The sequence below is a fragment of the Salmo salar genome, chromosome ssa03 (assembly GCF_905237065.1).
Source record: "Salmo salar chromosome ssa03, Ssal_v3.1, whole genome shotgun sequence".
Classification (NCBI taxonomy): Eukaryota; Metazoa; Chordata; class Actinopteri; order Salmoniformes; family Salmonidae; genus Salmo; species Salmo salar.
Window position 1 is genome coordinate 718,651 of NC_059444.1, and position 20,444 is coordinate 739,094.

The following is a 20,444-nucleotide window of genomic DNA, read 5'->3' on the forward strand; positions in this document are numbered from 1 at the left end:
AAAAAATTTGCATTTTGTGACTGTACTATTTAGTGTCATTGTTTTATAGATACCATAGTGAGAAAGGATTCATTTCGCAACACCTACGGCTTCCACTAGATGTCAACGATCTTTATAAAGTTGTTTGAAGCATAATTAGTGCATAATTCAAGCTGGTTTCTGCTTTTGGTGACGCCTGACCTTGAATTGAAAATGGATGTTTGTACTTTTGTGGCTATGTACTGTCCTAACATAATCTAACTTTATGCTTTTGCCGTAAAGCCTCTTTGAAAATCGAACAATGTGGTTAGATTAAGGAGATGTTTATCATTTAAATTGTGTAAAATAGTTGATTGTTTGAGAAATTGAAATTATTAGATTTTTGATGTTTTGAATTTCCAGCCTTGTTAGCAATCCCGGCTCGGGGTTCATTGCTAACCTGTAGCCCCAACAGGTTAAGTCTTATTTTTCTTAAAACTGCATTGTTGGTTAAGGGCTTATAAATAAGCATTTCACGGTAAGGTCTACACCTGTTGTATTCGGTGCGTGTGACAAATAAAAATTGATTTGGGTATAGGACTTGGCCTGGAAATCTGGAGCTTGGGTATAGGTCTGGAGCTGAGGTATAGGACTGGGGTATTGGACTAGTATAATACTGTATATTATTTTGTTCTTTCTCTACTGGCATTTACACTTTTTTTCTTTCTTTTTTATATTGACACTTTCTATTTTTAATATTGCACCATTTCACTTCGCTAGATGTGGCTGGGGGGTGATTACAGCCATCTATATTATTACACCAACATGTCTAGATAATAGACCCATCCACTTAGCTAGATGTGATTACAGCCATCTATAGTATTACATCAACATGTCTAGATAATAGACCCATCCACTTAGCTAGATGTGATTACAGCCATCTATAGTATTACATCAACATGTCTAGATAATAGACCCATCCACTTAGCTAGATGGGGGGTGATTACAGCCATCTATAGTATTACACCAACATGTCTAGATAATAGACCCATCCACTTAGCTAGATGTGATTACAGCCATCTATAGTATTACATCAACATGTCTAGATAATAGACCCATCCACTTAGCTAGATGGGGGGTGATTACAGCCATCTATAGTATTACACCAACATGTCTAGATAATAGACCCATCCACTTAGCTAGATGTGATTACAGCCATCTATAGTATTACACCAACATGACTAGATAATAGACCCATCCACTTAGCTAGATGGGGGGGTGATTACAGCCATGTATAGTATTACACCAACATGTCTAGATAATAGACCCATCCACTTAGCTAGATGTGATTACAGCCATCTATAGTATTACATCAACATGTCTAGATTATAGACCCATCCACTTAGCTAGATGGGGGGTGATTACAGCCATCTATAGTATTACACCAACATGTCTAGATAATAGACCCATCCACTTAGCTAGATGTGATTACAGCCATCTATAGTATTACACCAACATGTCTAGATAATAGACCCATCCACTTAGCTAGATGTGATTACAGCCATCTATAGTATTACATCAACATGTCTAGATAATAGACCCATCCACTTAGCTAGATGGGGGGTGATTACAGCCATCTATAGTATTACACCAACATGTCTAGATAATAGACCCATCCACTTAGCTAGATGTGATTACAGCCATCTATAGTATTACATCAACATGTCTAAATAATAGACCCATCCACTTAGCTAGATGGGGGGTGATTACAGCCATCTATAGTATTACATCAACATGTCTAGATAATAGACCCATCCACTTAGCTAGATGTGATTACAGCCATCTATAGTATTACATCAACATGTCTAGATAATAGACCCATCCACTTAGCTAGATGTGATTACAGCCATCTATAGTATTACACCAACATGTCTAGATAATAGACCCATCCACTTAGCTAGATGTGATTACAGCCATCTATAGTATTACACCAACATGTCTAGATTATAGACCCATCCACTTAGCTAGATGGGGGGTGATTACAGCCATCTATAGTATTACACCAACATGTCTAGATAATATAGACCCATCCACTTAGCTAGATGGGGGGTGATTACAGCCATCTATAGTATTACACCAACATGTCTAGATAATAGAGACCCATCCACTTAGCTAGATGTGGCTGGGGGTGGTTATAGCATTTGTTTCACATGACCCATCAATTTAGACATTTCTGTGTAAGCATCATCTAATAATTATAAAATATTTATACAATATTTTTTTCTGGAAACTTTTTGATATTGCTACTATGCAGCTATGCAAAATAACCATTTCACTGTACCGTTTACACATTCTGTATCCTATGACAAACAAACTTAGATTTTATTTGATATTGTGTGCGTTTGTCAGAGACAGTAATGTGAAGAACAACATGACCTGCACCAAAGTCAGATTAGGATCAAGGCCAAGGACTAGATTAAGTGTATTTTTACCTGGAGTTAGCTGGTCACCTGTTAGCTGGTCACCTTTTGGTTAGCTGGTCACCTTTTGGTTAGCTGGTCACCTTCTAAGGCTAGGGGGCAGTATCCTGAATTTTCCGGATAACTGACGTGCCCAAAGTAAACTCCCTGTTACTCAGGCCCAGAAGCTAGGATATGCAATGGTAGCATTGGATAGAAAACACTCTGAAGTTTCTAAAACTGTTAAAATAATGTCTGTGAGTATAACAGAACTGATATGGCAGGCGAAAACCCAAGGAAAATCCATCCAGAATTTCTTTTTGAGGTCACAGGCCTTTTCAATGCAATGCTATGGGATATACTAAACAATTGCTCCCAGATTGCAGTTCCTATGGCTTCCACTAGATGTCAACAGTCTTTAGACAGGGTTTCAGGCTTGTTTCTTGAAAAACTAACAAGTAGTTGTAGTTTATCCAAAGTGTTCTCATCAGGCAGGACAGGTAGACTTTTGGCGCGCAAGAACGAGGGCGCCCTCCTTGTTATTTTCCTTTTCTATTGAACACCATTCTTTCCATTTGAAATATTATTGTTTATTTACATATTAGAGTACCTGAGGATTGATTACAAACATTGTTTGACTTGTTTGGAAGAAGTTTACCGGTAGCTTTTTGGATTCCTTTGTATGCATGTTGAAGGAGTGGATTACTGAAATCAATGGCACCAACTAAACTGACTTTTTGGATATAAAGAAGGACTTTATCAAACATTAATTGTGTAGCTGGGACCCTTGGGATTGCAAACAGAGGAAGATCTTCAAAGGTAAGTGATTTATTTTATCGCTATTTGTGATTTTTGTGAAGCCGGTGCTGGTTGAAAAAGTATTTTGATGTCGGGCGCTGTCCTCAGATAATGGCACGGTATGCTTTCGCCATTTTGAAATTTGACAATGCAGTTGGATTAACAAGAAAGTTAAGCTTTTAAAATATTTAAGACACTTGTATGTTCATGAATGTTTAATATTACACTTTTGTCATTTGAATTTGGGGCATTCCAGCTTCACCGGATGTTGTCGATTTTGATCCCGCTAGCGAGATCCGAGAGGGAAGATTGAAAACAACAACAACAAACAGCAGGGATCTAGACAGACACAAGCCTCCGCGGTCCCAGCCACAATGGCCCACAGCGTCACAGGTTGCATTCAAGCCCTCACGAAAACCCTGCTAGCTTGATAGGCAGCTAGCTAGCAGCTAGGCTAGCTACTACGCCAAACAGCTCCTCAGACCCGGCCTTGGTCAGCAGAATCACTGGACAGATAGTAGCGGTCCCAGCAACTGATGCCAATCACGTCACGGGATCCAAACTCAAAAGGTAGCTGGCTAGTAACCAAACTATTTCAATAGACTTTCAAAACTTTCCAAAACAACAAACCGAGCTCTCCCTCGTTCCGCGTTTAACAGGAAGTGATGATAGGAAGTGAAATAATGTACTTTTTACTCCATGACATCCAAAAGTAGTCTTTACATTTTGAATGGTTAGCAGGACAGGAAAATGGTCCAATTCACACAGTTGTGAAGAGAACATCCCTGGTCATCCCTACTGCCTCTGATCTGGCGGACCCACTAAACACAAATGCTTCATTTGCAAATTATGTCTGAGAGTTGGAGTTTGCCCTTGGCTATCCATAAATAAATACAAATGTAAAAAATGGTACCATCTGGTTTGCTTAATATAAGGAATTTTAAATGATTTATACTTTTACTTTTGATACTTAAGTATATTTTAGCAATTGCATGTACTTTTGATAGTTAAATATATTTAAAACAAAATACTTTTAGACTTTTACTCAAGTAGTATTTTAGTGGGTGACTTTCCCTTTTACTTGAGTCATTTTCTATTAAGGTATCTTTACTTTTACTCAAGTATAATAATTGGGTACTTTTCCCACCACTGCCTGCCTGCCTGCCTGCCTGCCTGCCTGCGTGCCTGCCAGCCTGCCTGCCTGCCTGCGTGCCTGCCAGCCTGCCTGCGTGCCAGCCTGCCTGCCTGCCTGCCTGCCTGCCTGCCTGCGTGCCTGCCAGCCTGCCTGCGTGCCTGCGAGCCCGTATGTGTGCTGCCTCCAGGGCTGCAACAATGTTAAAACCTCTTAAGGATAGGACCCTTTTTGAAAATTTTCACCTAAAATGACATACCCAAATCTAACTGCCTGTAGCTCAGGCCCTAAAATGACATACCCAAATCTAACTGCCTGTAGCTCAGGCCCTAAAATGACATACCCAAATCTAACTGCCTGTAGCTCAGGCCCTAAAATGACATACCCAAATCTAACTGCCTGTAGCTCAGGCCCTAAAATGACATACCCAAATCTAACTGCCTGTAGCTCAGGCCCTAAAATGACATACCCAAATCTAACTGCCTGTAGCTCAGGCCCTAAAATGACATACCCAAATCTAACTGCCTGTAGCTCAGGCCCTAAAATGACATACCCAAATCTAACTGCCTGTAGCTCAGGCCCTAAAATGACATACCCAAATCTAACTGCCTGTAGCTCAGGCCCTAAAATGACATACCCAAATCTAACTGCCTGTAGCTCAGGCCCTAAAATGACATACCCAAATCTAACTGCTTGTAGCTCAGGCCCTAAAATGACATACCCAAATCTAACTGCCTGTAGCTCAGGACCTGAAGCAAGGATAAGCATATTCTTGATACCATTTGAAAGGAAACACTTTGAAGTTTGTGAAAATGTGAAATTAATGTAGAAGAATATAACACATTAGATATGGAAATTTTTTTTACTAAGAAATAAACATAATGTATTATGTATTATTCCAGCCCAGGCCCAATTTAGATATTGCCCACTAGATGTCAGCAGTGTACGTGCAAAGTTTTAGATTGATTCATTGAACCATCGAATCTGTTCAAAATGCTGTATCAAGTCTGCCCAAATGTGCCTAATTGGTTTATTAATACATTTTCAAGTTCATAATTGTACACTCTCCTCAAACAATAGCATTGCATTATTTCACTGTAATAGCTACTGTAAATTGGACAGTGCAGTGCAATATAGTAACCTGGCCTTAAATATTCCTGGCCATTCATTGGCTAATTCAACATCATGATAGCAGTCTAGAGAACTCATATAGCTGATGTTTGATTCACTATTCAGCAGCATAGGGAATGCATGGCGAAAAGGACATCCCAGGAAATGTATTTGACTCACTCTTATCATTTTGACTAATAGTCTATGACTAAAATTAGAGGGGATATTACTAAATCGTAGTTAGTAGGTTAAATAAATATAAGATATAAAATCAGGCACGTAATTGGTCTTCAATGTGACAGAACCGATAGCAGATGTTTTTAACCTTTATTTAACCTTTATTTAACTAGCCAAGTCAGTTAAGAACAAATTCTTATTTACAATGATGGCCTACCAAAAGGCAAACACACATCAGGACAAGAGAGACACCACAACACTGCATAAAGAGAGACCTTAAGACAACAACACATGACAACAACATGGTAGCAACACAACATGGTAGAATCATTATTGGAAACAGACAACAGCAAGAAGGTAGATGCTATAAACGTTTGTAACAGTCTGCCTGCAGGGCACAGTACGCGCTGTTCCAGCGTGTGTGTGTGTGTGTGTGTGTACACAGTACAAGCTGCGGATAATTCGGGGCGTGTTTGTTTCTCATGGGGTGGAGAGGGGGGATCTGGGGTCGAAGGAAGGAAGGGAGGTTGGGAGGGGAAAAGGAGTGAACCCTAGTCTAACAGCTACGTCATTCCAGTGGAGTCAACAGCGACCCGCAAAGAGATCTCCAAAATTTAGTCCCGTTCTGCTCAGTTACCGGGCGGCCGCACATAGGATACCAACTTTTTTTTTTTAAATCCATATATCTGAACTTTTCTTGTCCATGTTCCGTAGTAGTTAATTTAATCTGTTGTCTACGATGAAGTGGGGAGCAGCTGATTTCGGGGTGACATGGACATTGTTTTCTCTGTTCTTCAACTTTTCTGTCACCAACGGACAGAATCCGCCGAACTACAACCTTTTCCAAGGAGCTGCGTACCAGGGCGCAAGACACCGACAGTCACAGAGGAATAGGTCAATTATTATTTGTATCTATTGTTTATCTGTTTTATTGATTTCCATTTGCCTCAAACGAGTTGTGTTCTGTGTCGCTGCGATCGTTATTTTATTTTCGCAGGACTTTTTCTCTTAAATTAGTGCAGGAAATGGAGAGATTAAATGTGATTACATTGAATGAATTCAATATACGTTTACATTTTGAATTATTTTACTGCAGTTATTTATCACTAAGTTGTTGCATTGAGTTGTTTCTGAGTTCTGTTATGGAGAATAATGGACCACTGAGAGTGTCTAGTCTTGTCTGTTTGCTGCAGCATTATAACCTGTGTTCTGATGCAGCCTGTCTGTGTCTCCACACTTTGAAAACATCTACAGTCCTATTGATCTGATTGGTTATATAGACACGTGACCATTTACGGTTCACTCCAGATGCAGCCTGTCTGTATCAACCATCTGCTCTAATCCATAATGATAAAATCACATGTCAATCAGTAGATATTCTAATTGGAGGTGTAACGTGATAGGCTGGTTATCTGCACCAGTCACCCTGTAAAGTGATAGGCTGGTTATCTGCACCAGTCACCCTGTAAAGTGATAGGCTGGTTATCTGCACCAGTCACCCTGTAAAGTGATAGGCTGGTTATCTGCACCAGTCACCCTGTAAAGTGATAGGCTGGTTATCTGCCCCAGTCACCCTGTAACGTGATAGGCTGGTTATCTGCACCAGTCACCCTGTAACGTGATAGGCTGGTTATCTGCACCAGTCCCCTGTAACGTGATAGGCTGGTTATCTGCACCAGTCACCCTGTAACGTGATAGGCTGGTTATCTGCACCAGTCCCCTGTAACGTGATAGGCTGGTTATCTGCCCCAGTCACCCTGTAACGTGATAGGCTGGTTATCTGCACCAGTCAGCTACAGCTAAACGATCCACACAGATGCTGACTTTTATTTCTCTGTCTTTTTTCTCAACTGTTTCTATCAGACAATAGACTATTTGTATCTTATTTCTCAAGCCTGGAAGGGTTGGAATTGTTGCCTGATGGTTGGTTACCAATGACATGTTTTGCTTACACATCTCTCTCTCGCTCTCCTCCCCCCTCTAGGAACTGGTGTGCATATGTGGTCCATAAGAACGTGAGCTGTACCGTCCAGGGGAATGTGGAGAGCTTTGTGGAGCCTGAGGTGGCACCGTGCCCAAACCACGACCCAGACTGTGAGCAACAAGTGATGTAAGTTTCCTTGGAGAGAGGGATGGGTGGAGGACAGAGAGAGGGATGACAGAGAGGTATGGGAGAGAAAAAAAACAAAAAATAAATGCATGAAATTAAATGTATGAAATGTATGCATTCACTACTGTAAGTCGCTCTGGATAAGAGCGTCTGCTAAATGACTAAAATGTAAATGTAAATGTAGGGATGGGTGGGTGGAGGATGGAGAGAGAGAGAGATGGAGGACAGAGCGAGAGAGGGATGGGTGGAGGAGGGAGCGAGAGGGATGGGTAGAGGATGGAGAGAAAGGGATATAATAGAATATTATTCCCTCCCTTCTCTTATTTTCTCATCTGAGAGGGCTGGGGATGTTACAGCAATGTGATGGAAACTAGGTGGAGTTGCTCCTTACTACTCAGTCACCTCAGGTCCACTGGAGGCGTGAGAAGGGTAAGGGAAAGGGAGGACAGAAGGGAGAAAACAGCAATGTATGAGGTAGCCAGTGAACAGCAATGATTAATCCACTCTGATTAGCTCATTTATTCCAGTAATGAGACTGACGGGATGACTGATCAACCACAGAATGAATGACAACACTGGCTCTGACAACATCAAATGAAAGTTGTTGTTTTTATCATTAGAGCGTCACTGGAAACATTTCATAGCTGGGTAGCCCAGGTTCCACTCATGGGGCTCCACACCATTAGATTTACCATAGCTGGGTAGCCTAGGTTCCACTCATGGGGCTCCACACCATTAGATTTACCATAGCTGGGTAGCCTAGGTTCCACTCATGGGGCTCCACACCATTAGATTTACCATAGCTGGGTAGCCTAGGTTCCACTCATGGGGCTCCACACCATTAGATTTACCATAGCTGGGTAGCCTAGGTTCCACTCATGGGGCTCCACACCATTAGATTTACCATAGCTGGGTAGCCTAGGTTCCACTCATGGGGCTCCACACCATTAGATTTACCATAGCTGGGTAGCCTAGGTTCCACTCATGGGGCTCCACACCATTAGATTTACCATAGCTGGGTAGCCTAGGTTCCACTCATGGGGCTCCACACCATTAGATTTACCATAGCTGGGTAGCCTAGGTTCCACTCATGGGGCTCCACACCATTAGATTTACCATAGCTGGGTAGCCTAGGTTCCACTCATGGGGCTCCACACCATTAGATTTACCATAGCTGGGTAGCCTAGGTTCCACTCATGGGGCTCCACACCATTAGATTTACCATAGCTGGGTAGCCTAGGTTCCACTCATGGGGCTCCACACCATTAGATTTACCATAGCTGGGTAGCCTAGGTTCCACTCATGGGGCTCCACACCATTAGATTTACCATAGCTGGGTAGCCTAGGTTCCACTCATGGGGCTCCACACCATTAGATTTACCATAGCTGGGTAGCCTAGGTTCCACTCATGGGGCTCCACACCATTAGATTTACCATAGCTGGGTAGCCTAGGTTCCACTCATGGGGCTCCACACCATTAGATTTACCATAGCTGGGTAGCCTAGGTTCCACTCATGGGGCTCCACACCATTAGATTTACCATAGCTGGGTAGCCTAGGTTCCACTCATGGGGCTCCACACCATTAGATTTACCATAGCTGGGTAGCCTAGGTTCCACTCATGGGGCTCCACACCATTAGATTTACCATAGCTGGGTAGCCTAGGTTCCACTCATGGGGCTCCACACCATTAGATTTACCATAGCTGGGTAGCCTAGGTTCCACTCATGGGGCTCCACACCATTAGATTTACCATAGCTGGGTAGCCTAGGTTCCACTCATGGGGCTCCACACCATTAGATTTACCATAGCTGGGTAGCCTAGGTTCCACTCATGGGGCTCCACACCATTAGATTTACCATAGCTGGGTAGCCTAGGTTCCACTCATGGGGCTCCACACCATTAGATTTACCATAGCTGGGTAGCCTAGGTTCCACTCATGGGGCTCCACACCATTAGATTTACCATAGCTGGGTAGCCTAGGTTCCACTCATGGGGCTCCACACCATTAGATTTACCATAGCTGGGTAGCCTAGGTTCCACTCATGGGGCTCCACACCATTAGATTTACCATAGCTGGGTAGCCTAGGTTCCACTCATGGGGCTCCACACCATTAGATTTACCATAGCTGGGTAGCCTAGGTTCCACTCATGGGGCTCCACACCATTAGATTTACCATAGCTGGGTAGCCTAGGTTCCACTCATGGGGCTCCACACCATTAGATTTACCATAGCTGGGTAGCCTAGGTTCCACTCATGGGGCTCCACACCATTAGATTTACCATAGCTGGGTAGCCTAGGTTCCACTCATGGGGCTCCACACCATTAGATTTACCATAGCTGGGTAGCCTAGGTTCCACTCATGGGGCTCCACACCATTAGATTTACCATAGCTGGGTAGCCTAGGTTCCACTCATGGGGCTCCACACCATTAGATTTACCATAGCTGGGTAGCCTAGGTTCCACTCATGGGGCTCCACACCATTAGATTTACCATAGCTGGGTAGCCTAGGTTCCACTCATGGGGCTCCACACCATTAGATTTACCATAGCTGGGTAGCCTAGGTTCCACTCATGGGGCTCCACACCATTAGATTTACCATAGCTGGGTAGCCTAGGTTCCACTCATGGGGCTCCACACCATTAGATTTACCATAGCTGGGTAGCCTAGGTTCCACTCATGGGGCTCCACACCATTAGATTTACCATAGCTGGGTAGCCTAGGTTCCACTCATGGGGCTCCACACCATTAGATTTACCATAGCTGGACAGCCCAGGTTCCACTCATGGGGCTCCACACCATTAGATTTACCATAGCTGGGTAGCCCAGGTTCCACTCATGGGGCTCCACACCATTAGATTTACCATAGCTGGGTAGCCTAGGTTCCACTCATGGGGCTCCACACCATTAGATTTACCATAGCTGGGTAGCCTAGGTTCCACTCATGGGGCTCCACACCATTAGATTTACCATAGCTGGGTAGCCTAGGTTCCACTCATGGGGCTCCACACCATTAGATTTACCATAGCTGGGTAGCCTAGGTTCCACTCATGGGGCTCCACACCATTAGATTTACCATAGCTGGGTAGCCTAGGTTCCACTCATGGGGCTCCACACCATTAGATTTACCATAGCTGGGTAGCCTAGGTTCCACTCATGGGGCTCCACACCATTAGATTTACCATAGCTGGGTAGCCTAGGTTCCACTCATGGGGCTCCACACCATTAGATTTACCATAGCTGGGTAGCCTAGGTTCCACTCATGGGGCTCCACACCATTAGATTTACCATAGCTGGGTAGCCTAGGTTCCACTCATGGGGCTCCACACCATTAGATTTACCATAGCTGGGTAGCCTAGGTTCCACTCATGGGGCTCCACACCATTAGATTTACCATAGCTGGGTAGCCTAGGTTCCACTCATGGGGCTCCACACCATTAGATTTACCATAGCTGGGTAGCCTAGGTTCCACTCATGGGGCTCCACACCATTAGATTTACCATAGCTGGGTAGCCTAGGTTCCACTCATGGGGCTCCACACCATTAGATTTACCATAGCTGGGTAGCCTAGGTTCCACTCATGGGGCTCCACACCATTAGATTTACCATAGCTGGGTAGCCTAGGTTCCACTCATGGGGCTCCACACCATTAGATTTACCATAGCTGGGTAGCCTAGGTTCCACTCATGGGGCTCCACACCATTAGATTTACCATAGCTGGGTAGCCTAGGTTCCACTCATGGGGCTCCACACCATTAGATTTACCATAGCTGGGTAGCCTAGGTTCCACTCATGGGGCTCCACACCATTAGATTTACCATAGCTGGGTAGCCTAGGTTCCACTCATGGGGCTCCACACCATTAGATTTACCATAGCTGGGTAGCCTAGGTTCCACTCATGGGGCTCCACACCATTAGATTTACCATAGCTGGGTAGCCTAGGTTCCACTCATGGGGCTCCACACCATTAGATTTACCATAGCTGGGTAGCCTAGGTTCCACTCATGGGGCTCCACACCATTAGATTTACCATAGCTGGGTAGCCTAGGTTCCACTCATGGGGCTCCACACCATTAGATTTACCATAGCTGGGTAGCCTAGGTTCCACTCATGGGGCTCCACACCATTAGATTTACCATAGCTGGGTAGCCTAGGTTCCACTCATGGGGTTCCACACCATTAGATTTACCATAGCTGGGTAGCCTAGGTTCCACTGATGGGGTTCCTCTTATGGGGTTTCACTCAATTCACTCACCTGGGCTATTATATCCCTCCTGGCTTAGGAAGACCACCAAAAATTCTGAAATTTCCATCCCCAACTACAACATTTTCCACCAAGATAGAACTGCCAAAGGGGGTTGAGTTGCAATCTACTGCAGAGATAGCCGACAGAGTTCTGTCATGCTATCCAGGTCTGTGCCCAAACAATTTGAGCTTCTACTTTTAAAAATCCACCTTTCCAGAAATAAGTCTCTCACTGCTGCCGCTTGTTATAGACCTCCCTCAGCCCCCAGCTGTGCCCTGGACACCATATGTGAATTAATTGCCCCCGATTTATCTTCAGAGTTTGTACTGTTAGGTGACCTAAACTGGAATATGCTTAACACCCCGGCAGTCCTACAATCTAAGCTAGATGGCCTCAATCTCACACAAATTATCAATGACCCTACCAGGTACAACCCTAAATCCGTAAACATTGGCACCCTCATAGATATTATCCTAACCAACCTGCCCTCTAAATACACCTCTGCTGTTTTCAATCAAGATCTCAGCGATCACTGCCTCATTGCCTGCATCCGCTATAGGTCCGCGGTCAAACGACCACCCCTCACCACTGTCAAACGCTCCCTAAAACACTTCTGCGAGCAGGCCTTTCTAATTGACCTGGCCCGGGTATCCTGGAAGGGATATTGACCTCATCCTGTCAGTAGAGGATGCCTGGTTATTCTTTAAAAGTGCTGTCCTCACCATCTTAAATAAACATGCCCCATTCAAAAAATGTTGAACCATGAACAGATATAGCCCTTGGTTCACTCCAGACCTGACTGCCCTTGACCAGCACAAAAACATCCTGTGGCGTTCTGCATTAGCATCGAATAGCCCCCGTGATATCCAACTTTTCAGGGAAGTTAGGAACCAATATTCACAGACAGTTTGGAAAGCCAAGGCTAGCTTTTTCAAACAGAAATTTGCATCCTGTAGCACAAACTCCAAAAAGTTCTGTGACCCTGTAAAGTCCATGGAGAATAAGAGCACCTCCTCCCAGCTTCCCACTGCACTGAGGCTAGGAAACACTGTCACCACCGATAAATCCACTATAATTGAGAATTTCAATAAGCATTTTTCTACGGCTGGCCATGCTTTCCACCTGGCTACCCCAACCCCGGTCAACAGCCCTGCAATCCCCACAGCAACTTGCCCAAGCCTCCCCCATTTCTCCTTCACCCAAATCCAGATAGCTGATGTTCTGAAAGAGCTGCAAAATCTGGACCCTTACAAATCAGCTGGGCTAGACAATCTGGACCCTCTCTTTGTAAAATTATCCACCGCAATTGTTGCAACCCCTATTACCAGTCTGTTCAACCTCTCTTTCGTATCGTCTGAGATCCCTAAAGATTTACATTGTAAATGAGAACTTGTTCTCAACTGACCTACCTGGTTAAATAAAGGTGAAATAAAAAAAGCCCAGCTTCCACTGATGGGGTTCCACTCAGTTATATTTACCATAGCTGGACATCCCAGGTTCCACTGATGGGGTTCCACTCAGTTATATTTACCATAGCTGGACATCCCAGGTTCCACTGATGGGGTTCCACTCAGTTATATTTACCATAGCTGGACATCCCAGGTTCCACTGATGGGGTTCCACTCAGTTATATTTACCATAGCTGGACATCCCAGGTTCCACTGATGGGGTTCCACTCAGTTATATTTACCATAGCTGGACATCCCAGGTTCCACTGATGGGGTTCCACTCAGTTATATTTACCATAGCTGGACATCCCAGGTTCCACTCATGGGGTTCCACTCAGTTATATTTACCATAGCTGGACATCCCAGGTTCCACTGATGGGGTTCCACTCAGTTATATTTACCATAGCTGGACATCCCAGGTTCCACTGATGGGGTTCCACTCAGTTATATTTACCATAGCTGGACATCCCAGGTTCCACTGATGGGGTTCCACTCAGTTATATTTACCATAGCTGGACATCCCAGGTTCCACTGATGGGGTTCCACTCAGTTATATTTACCATAGCTGGACATCCCAGGTTCCACTGATGGGGTTCCACTCAGTTATATTTACCATAGCTGGACATCCCAGGTTCCACTGATGGGGTTCCACTCAGTTATATTTACCATAGCTGGACATCCCAGGTTCCACTGATGGGGTTCCACTCAGTTATATTTACCATAGCTGGACATCCCAGGTTCCACTGATGGGGTTCCACTCAGTTATATTTACCATAGCTGGACATCCCAGGTTCCACTGATGGGGTTCCACTCAGTTATATTTACCATAGCTGGACATCCCAGGTTCCACTGATGGGGTTCCACTCAGTTATATTTACCATAGCTGGACATCCCAGGTTCCACTGATGGGGTTCCACTCAGTTATATTTACCATAGCTGGACATCCCAGGTTCCACTGATGGGGTTCCACTCAGTTATATTTACCATAGCTGGACATCCCAGGTTCCACTGATGGGGTTCCACTCAGTTATATTTACCATAGCTGGACATCCCAGGTTCCACTGATGGGGTTCCACTCAGTTATATTTACCATAGCTGGACATCCCAGGTTCCACTGATGGGGTTCCACTCAGTTATATTTACCATAGCTGGACATCCCAGGTTCCACTGATGGGGTTCCACTCAGTTATATTTACCATAGCTGGACATCCCAGGTTCCACTGATGGGGTTCCACTCAGTTATATTTACCATAGCTGGACATCCCAGGTTCCACTGATGGGGTTCCACTCAGTTATATTTACCATAGCTGGACATCCCAGGTTCCACTGATGGGGTTCCACTCAGTTATATTTACCATAGCTGGACATCCCAGGTTCCACTGATGGGGTTCCACTCAGTTATATTTACCATAGCTGGACATCCCAGGTTCCACTGATGGGGTTCCACTCAGTTATATTTACCATAGCTGGACATCCCAGGTTCCACTGATGGGGTTCCACTCAGTTATATTTACCATAGCTGGACATCCCAGGTTCCACTGATGGGGTTCCACTCAGTTATATTTACCATAGCTGGACATCCCAGGTTCCACTGATGGGGTTCCACTCAGTTATATTTACCATAGCTGGACATCCCAGGTTCCACTGATGGGGTTCCACTCAGTTATATTTACCATAGCTGGACATCCCAGGTTCCACTGATGGGGTTCCACTCAGTTATATTTACCATAGCTGGACATCCCAGGTTCCACTGATGGGGTTCCACTCAGTTATATTTACCATAGCTGGACATCCCAGGTTCCACTGATGGGGTTCCACTCAGTTATATTTACCATAGCTGGACATCCCAGGTTCCAGTTATATTTACCATAGCTGGACATCCCAGGTTCCACTGATGGGGTTATACATCACATTTCAGTCATGAAATGCAACGCAATGTGCTTTACAGGAAAAAAAACAATTAAAAACAATGTAAAATAAAAGCAGAAATATTTACTACACAACAAAAGATTAAAAAAACTAAAATAATGACACAAACAGAATGACTAAAAAGCACCCAGAGGAAAATAAAAGCTAAAAATATGTTTTAAGATTTCTTTTAAATATGTCCTCAGTTTTGGCCTCCTTCAGGACCTGAGGGACCTACTGGGGACATAACTTAAAAGCCTGTCTGACATGTATTGGGCTGCACAATCGTGGATTGATTTAAAAACCAATACAAGAATCTTAAAATGAGTTCTAAAACTGACAGGCAGCCAGTGCAGAGACGTTAAAACCGATGTAGTGATCTCGGTCTTTACCCACGCTGCAGCATTCTGTATGTTTTGCAGATGACCAATAGCTTTCTTAGGTAGACCAGAGAGCATTACAGTAGTCAAGCCTGCTTGTAATAAAAGCATGGATGAGTGTCTCTGTATCAGCCTGAGAGAGAGAAACGGCCACACCTTGGAAATGTTCCTCAGATGTTAAAAAGCTATTGTGGTCACATTCCTAATGTGTGATTCGAAATGTAGTTCAGAATCTAAAATAACACCTAGGTTTTTTTCCTGGTGTTTTATCGTTATTAGCCGTGAATTAAAATGTTGGGCCAGATTCTCTCTCTGTGCTTTGGCTCCAACAATAAGTACCTCGGTCTTGCCATAACACTGTGACATTCATGTTTACAGCGACGTCATGGTTTTTATTGTAAGTTGGAACTTGTGGCAGCACTGTTTTGCAACATACACTTTAGACACATAGTTGGAGTGAAGTTAAATAAGGCGATTTGACGTTTTACCCCCTTGAGTACACCTCTGTCTTGTGAAATCTGTTCTCAAACGGTCATGACTTCATGGAATAAAATGAGAGAGAGAGCGAGTGAGAGGGAGGCACGGAGAGGGAAGGAGGGAGAGGGAGGGAGACACTTAGAGGGAGGGAGGGAGACACTTAGAGGGAGGGAGGGAGACACGGAGAGGGAGGGAGGGAGGGAGGGAGAGACGGAGGGAGGGAGAGAGAATGAGAGAGAGAGAGTCACAAAGGGACTGGTAAACTATTAGAGAGACAGAGGGAGGGAGAGAGAACGGGAGAGACGGAGAGAGAGAGCGAGAAAGAGAAAGACAAAGGGACTGGTAAACTATTAGAGAGACAGAGGGAGGGAGAGAGAACGGGAGAGACGGAGGGAGAGAGAGAGAGAACGGGAGAGACGGAGGGAGAGAGAGAGAACGGGAGAGACGGAGGGAGGGAGAGAGAACGGGAGAGACGGAGGGAGAGAGAGAGAGAACGGGAGAGACGGAGGGAGGGAGAGAGAACGGGAGAGATGGAGGGAGAGAGAGTGAGAAAGAGAAAGACAAAGGGACTGGTAAACTATTAGAGTTCATGCCTTTGCTTTCTTTTTCTAACCCTAACTCCTTTCTCTGCGTGACAGAAAATGATCTGGAAATCCCAGAATCTCCTGGGAGGCAGGTCAGAGAAACCTGAACCCAAGTTTCCGTGAGATAGATAGGGAGGAGGCCTGGCGTTGGGTTATGGTTAGACAGCTCTGTTCCACTACTGGACTTTACTTGTTGAGTCTATCTCTTTATCTGTTGCTGTCTCTTTATCTGTTGCTATCCACCTATCTGTTGCTATCCACCTATCTGTTGCTCTCTTTCTAACCAGGTATCTGCATTGTGTCCCACCACCCACCAACCCCTCTTTTATGCTGCTGCTACTCTCTGTTCATCATATATGCATAGTCACTTTAACCATATCTACATGTACATACTACCTCAATCAGCCTGGCTAACTGGTGTCTGTATATAGCCTCTCTACTGTATATATCCTCACTACTGTATATAGCCTCGCTACTGTATATAGCCTCTCTACTGTATATAGCCCCTCTACTGTATATAACCTCTCTACTGTATATACCCTCTACTGTATATAGCCTCTCTCTCTACTGTATATAGCCCCTCTACTGTATATAACCTCTCTACTGTATATACCCTCTACTGTATATAGCCTCACTACTGTATATAGCCCCTCTACTGTATATAGCCTCACTACTGTATATAGCCTCTACTGTATATAGCCTCACTACTGTATATAGCCTCACTACTGTATATAGCCTCTCTACTGTATATACTCTCTCTACTGTATATAGCCCCTCTACTGTATATAGCCTCTCTACTGTATATAACCTCTCTACTGTATATAGCCTCACTACTGTATATAGCCCCTCTACTGTATATAGCCTCTACTGTATATAGCCTCACTACTGTATATAGCCTCACTACTGTATATAGCCTTTCTACTGTATATAGCCCCTCTACTGTATATAGCCTCTCTACTGTATATAGCCTCACTACTGTATATAGCCTCTCTACTGTATATAGCCTCTCTACTGTATATAGCCTCTACTGTATATAGCCCCTCTACTGTATATAGCCCCACTACTGTATATAGCCCCTCTACTGTATATAGCCTCTACTGTATATAGCCTCACTACTGTATATAGCCTCTACTGTATATAGCCTCTACTGTATATAGCCTCTCTACTGTATATAGCTTCTCTACTGTATATAGCCTCTCTACTGTATATAGCCTCTCTACTGTATATAGCCTCGCTACTGTATATAGCCTCTCTACTGTATATAGCCTCTCTACTGTATATAGCCTCTCTACTGTATATAGCCTCGCTACTGTATATAGCCTCTCTCTCTACTGTATATAGCCCCTCTACTGTATATAACCTCTCTACTGTATATACCCTCTACTGTATATAGCCTCACTACTGTATATAGCCCCTCTACTGTATATAGCCTCTACTGTATATAGCCTCACTACTGTATATAGCCTCACTACTGTATATAGCCTCACTACTGTATATAGCCCCTCTACTGTATATAGCCTCACTTCTGTATATAGCCTCTCTACTGTATATAGCCTCACTACTGTATATAGCCTCTACTGTATATAGCCTCTACTGTATATAGCCTCACTACTGTATATAGCCTCTCTACTGTATATAGCCTCACTACTGTATATAGCCTCTACTGTATATAGCCTCGCTACTGTATATAGCCTCACTACTGTATATAGCCTCACTACTGTATATAGCCTCTCTACTGTATATAGCCTCTCTACTGTATATAGCCTCACTACTGTATATAGCCTCGCTACTGTATATAGCCTATCTACTGTATATAGCCTCTCTACTGTATATAGCCTCACTACTGTATATAGCCTCTCTACTGTATATAGCCTCTCTACTGTATATAGCCTCTACTGTATATAGCCCCTCTACTGTATATAGCCCCACTACTGTATATAGCCCCTCTACTGTATATAGCCTCTACTGTATATAGCCTCACTACTGTATATAGCCTCTACTGTATATAGCCTCTACTGTATATAGCCTCTCTACTGTATATAGCTTCTCTACTGTATATAGCCTCTCTACTGTATATAGCCTCTCTACTGTATATAGCCTCGCTACTGTATATAGCCTCTCTACTGTATATAGCCTCTCTACTGTATATAGCCTCTCTACTGTATATAGCCTCGCTACTGTATATAGCCTCTCTCTCACTGTATATAGCCCCTCTACTGTATATAACCTCTCTACTGTATATACCCTCTACTGTATATAGCCTCACTACTGTATATAGCCCCTCTACTGTATATAGCCTCTACTGTATATAGCCTCACTACTGTATATAGCCTCACTACTGTATATAGCCTCACTACTGTATATAGCCCCTCTACTGTATATAGCCTCACTTCTGTATATAGCCTCTCTACTGTATATAGCCTCACTACTGTATATAGCCTCTACTGTATATAGCCTCTACTGTATATAGCCTCACTACTGTATATAGCCTCTCTACTGTATATAGCCTCACTACTGTATATAGCCTCTACTGTATATAGCCTCGCTACTGTATATAGCCTCACTACTGTATATAGCCTCACTACTGTATATAGCCTCTCTACTGTATATAGCCTCTCTACTGTATATAGCCTCACTACTGTATATAGCCTCGCTACTGTATATAGCCTATCTACTGTATATAGCCTCTCTACTGTATATAGCCTCTCTACTGTATGTAGCCTCTCTACTGTATATAGCCTCTACTGTATATAGCCTCTACTGTATATAGCCTCACTACTGTATATAGCCTCACTACTGTATATAGCCTCTCTACTGTATATAGCCCCTCTACTGTATATAGCCTCACTACTGTATATAGCCTCTCTACTCTATATAGCCTCACTACTGTATATAGCCTCTCTACTGTATATAGCCTCTCTACTGTATATAGCCCCTCTACTGTATATAACCTCTCTACTGTATATACCCTCTACTGTATATAGCCTCACTACTGTATATATCCCCTCTACTGTATATAGCCTCTACTGTATATAGCCTCACTACTGTATATAGCCTCACTACTGTATATAGCCTCACTACTGTATATAGCCCCTCTACTGTATATAGCCTCACTACTGTATATAGCCTCTCTACTGTATATAGCCTCACTACTGTATATAGCCTCTACTGTATATAGCCTCTCTACTGTATATAGCCTCACTACTGTATATAGCCTCTCTACTGTATATAGCCTCACTACTGTATATAGCCTCTACTGTATATAGCCTCGCTACTGTATATAGCCTCTCTACTGTATATAGCCTCTCTACTGTATATAGCCTCACTACTGTATATAGCCTCACTACTGTATATAGCCTCTACTGTATATAGCCTCGCTACTGTATATAGCCTCACTACTGTATATAGCCTCACTACTGTATATAGCCTCTCTACTGTATATAGCCTCACTACTGTATATAGCCTCTACTGTATATAGCCTCTCTACTGTATATAGCCTCTCTACTGTATATAGCCTCTCTACTGTATATAGCCTCTCTACTGTATATAGCCTCTCTACTGTATATAGCCTCACTACTGTATATAGCCTCTACTGTATATAGCCTCGCTACTGTATATAGCCTCTCTACTGTATATAGCCCCTCTACTGTATATAG

The 20,444-nt window shown here is 43.6% G+C and overlaps 1 protein-coding gene across 2 annotated transcripts in view; it reads left to right on the forward strand.

The window, feature by feature from the left end:
* The first annotated feature begins 6,199 nt into the window (after nucleotides 1-6,199).
* LOC106595984 (EMILIN-2) overlaps nucleotides 6,200-20,444 on the forward strand; it is a 79,360-nt gene continuing 65,115 nt past the window's right edge. For both annotated transcript variants that reach the window (XR_006769028.1, XM_045714353.1), the window contains exons 1-2: nucleotides 6,200-6,528; nucleotides 7,619-7,744. Coding sequence is in view for 1 of the 2 variants with exons in the window: in XM_045714353.1 (XP_045570309.1) it covers nucleotides 6,374-6,528; nucleotides 7,619-7,744 (281 nt within the window). In the remaining variant the exon portion in view is untranslated. The remainder of the gene's footprint in view (nucleotides 6,529-7,618; nucleotides 7,745-20,444) is intronic.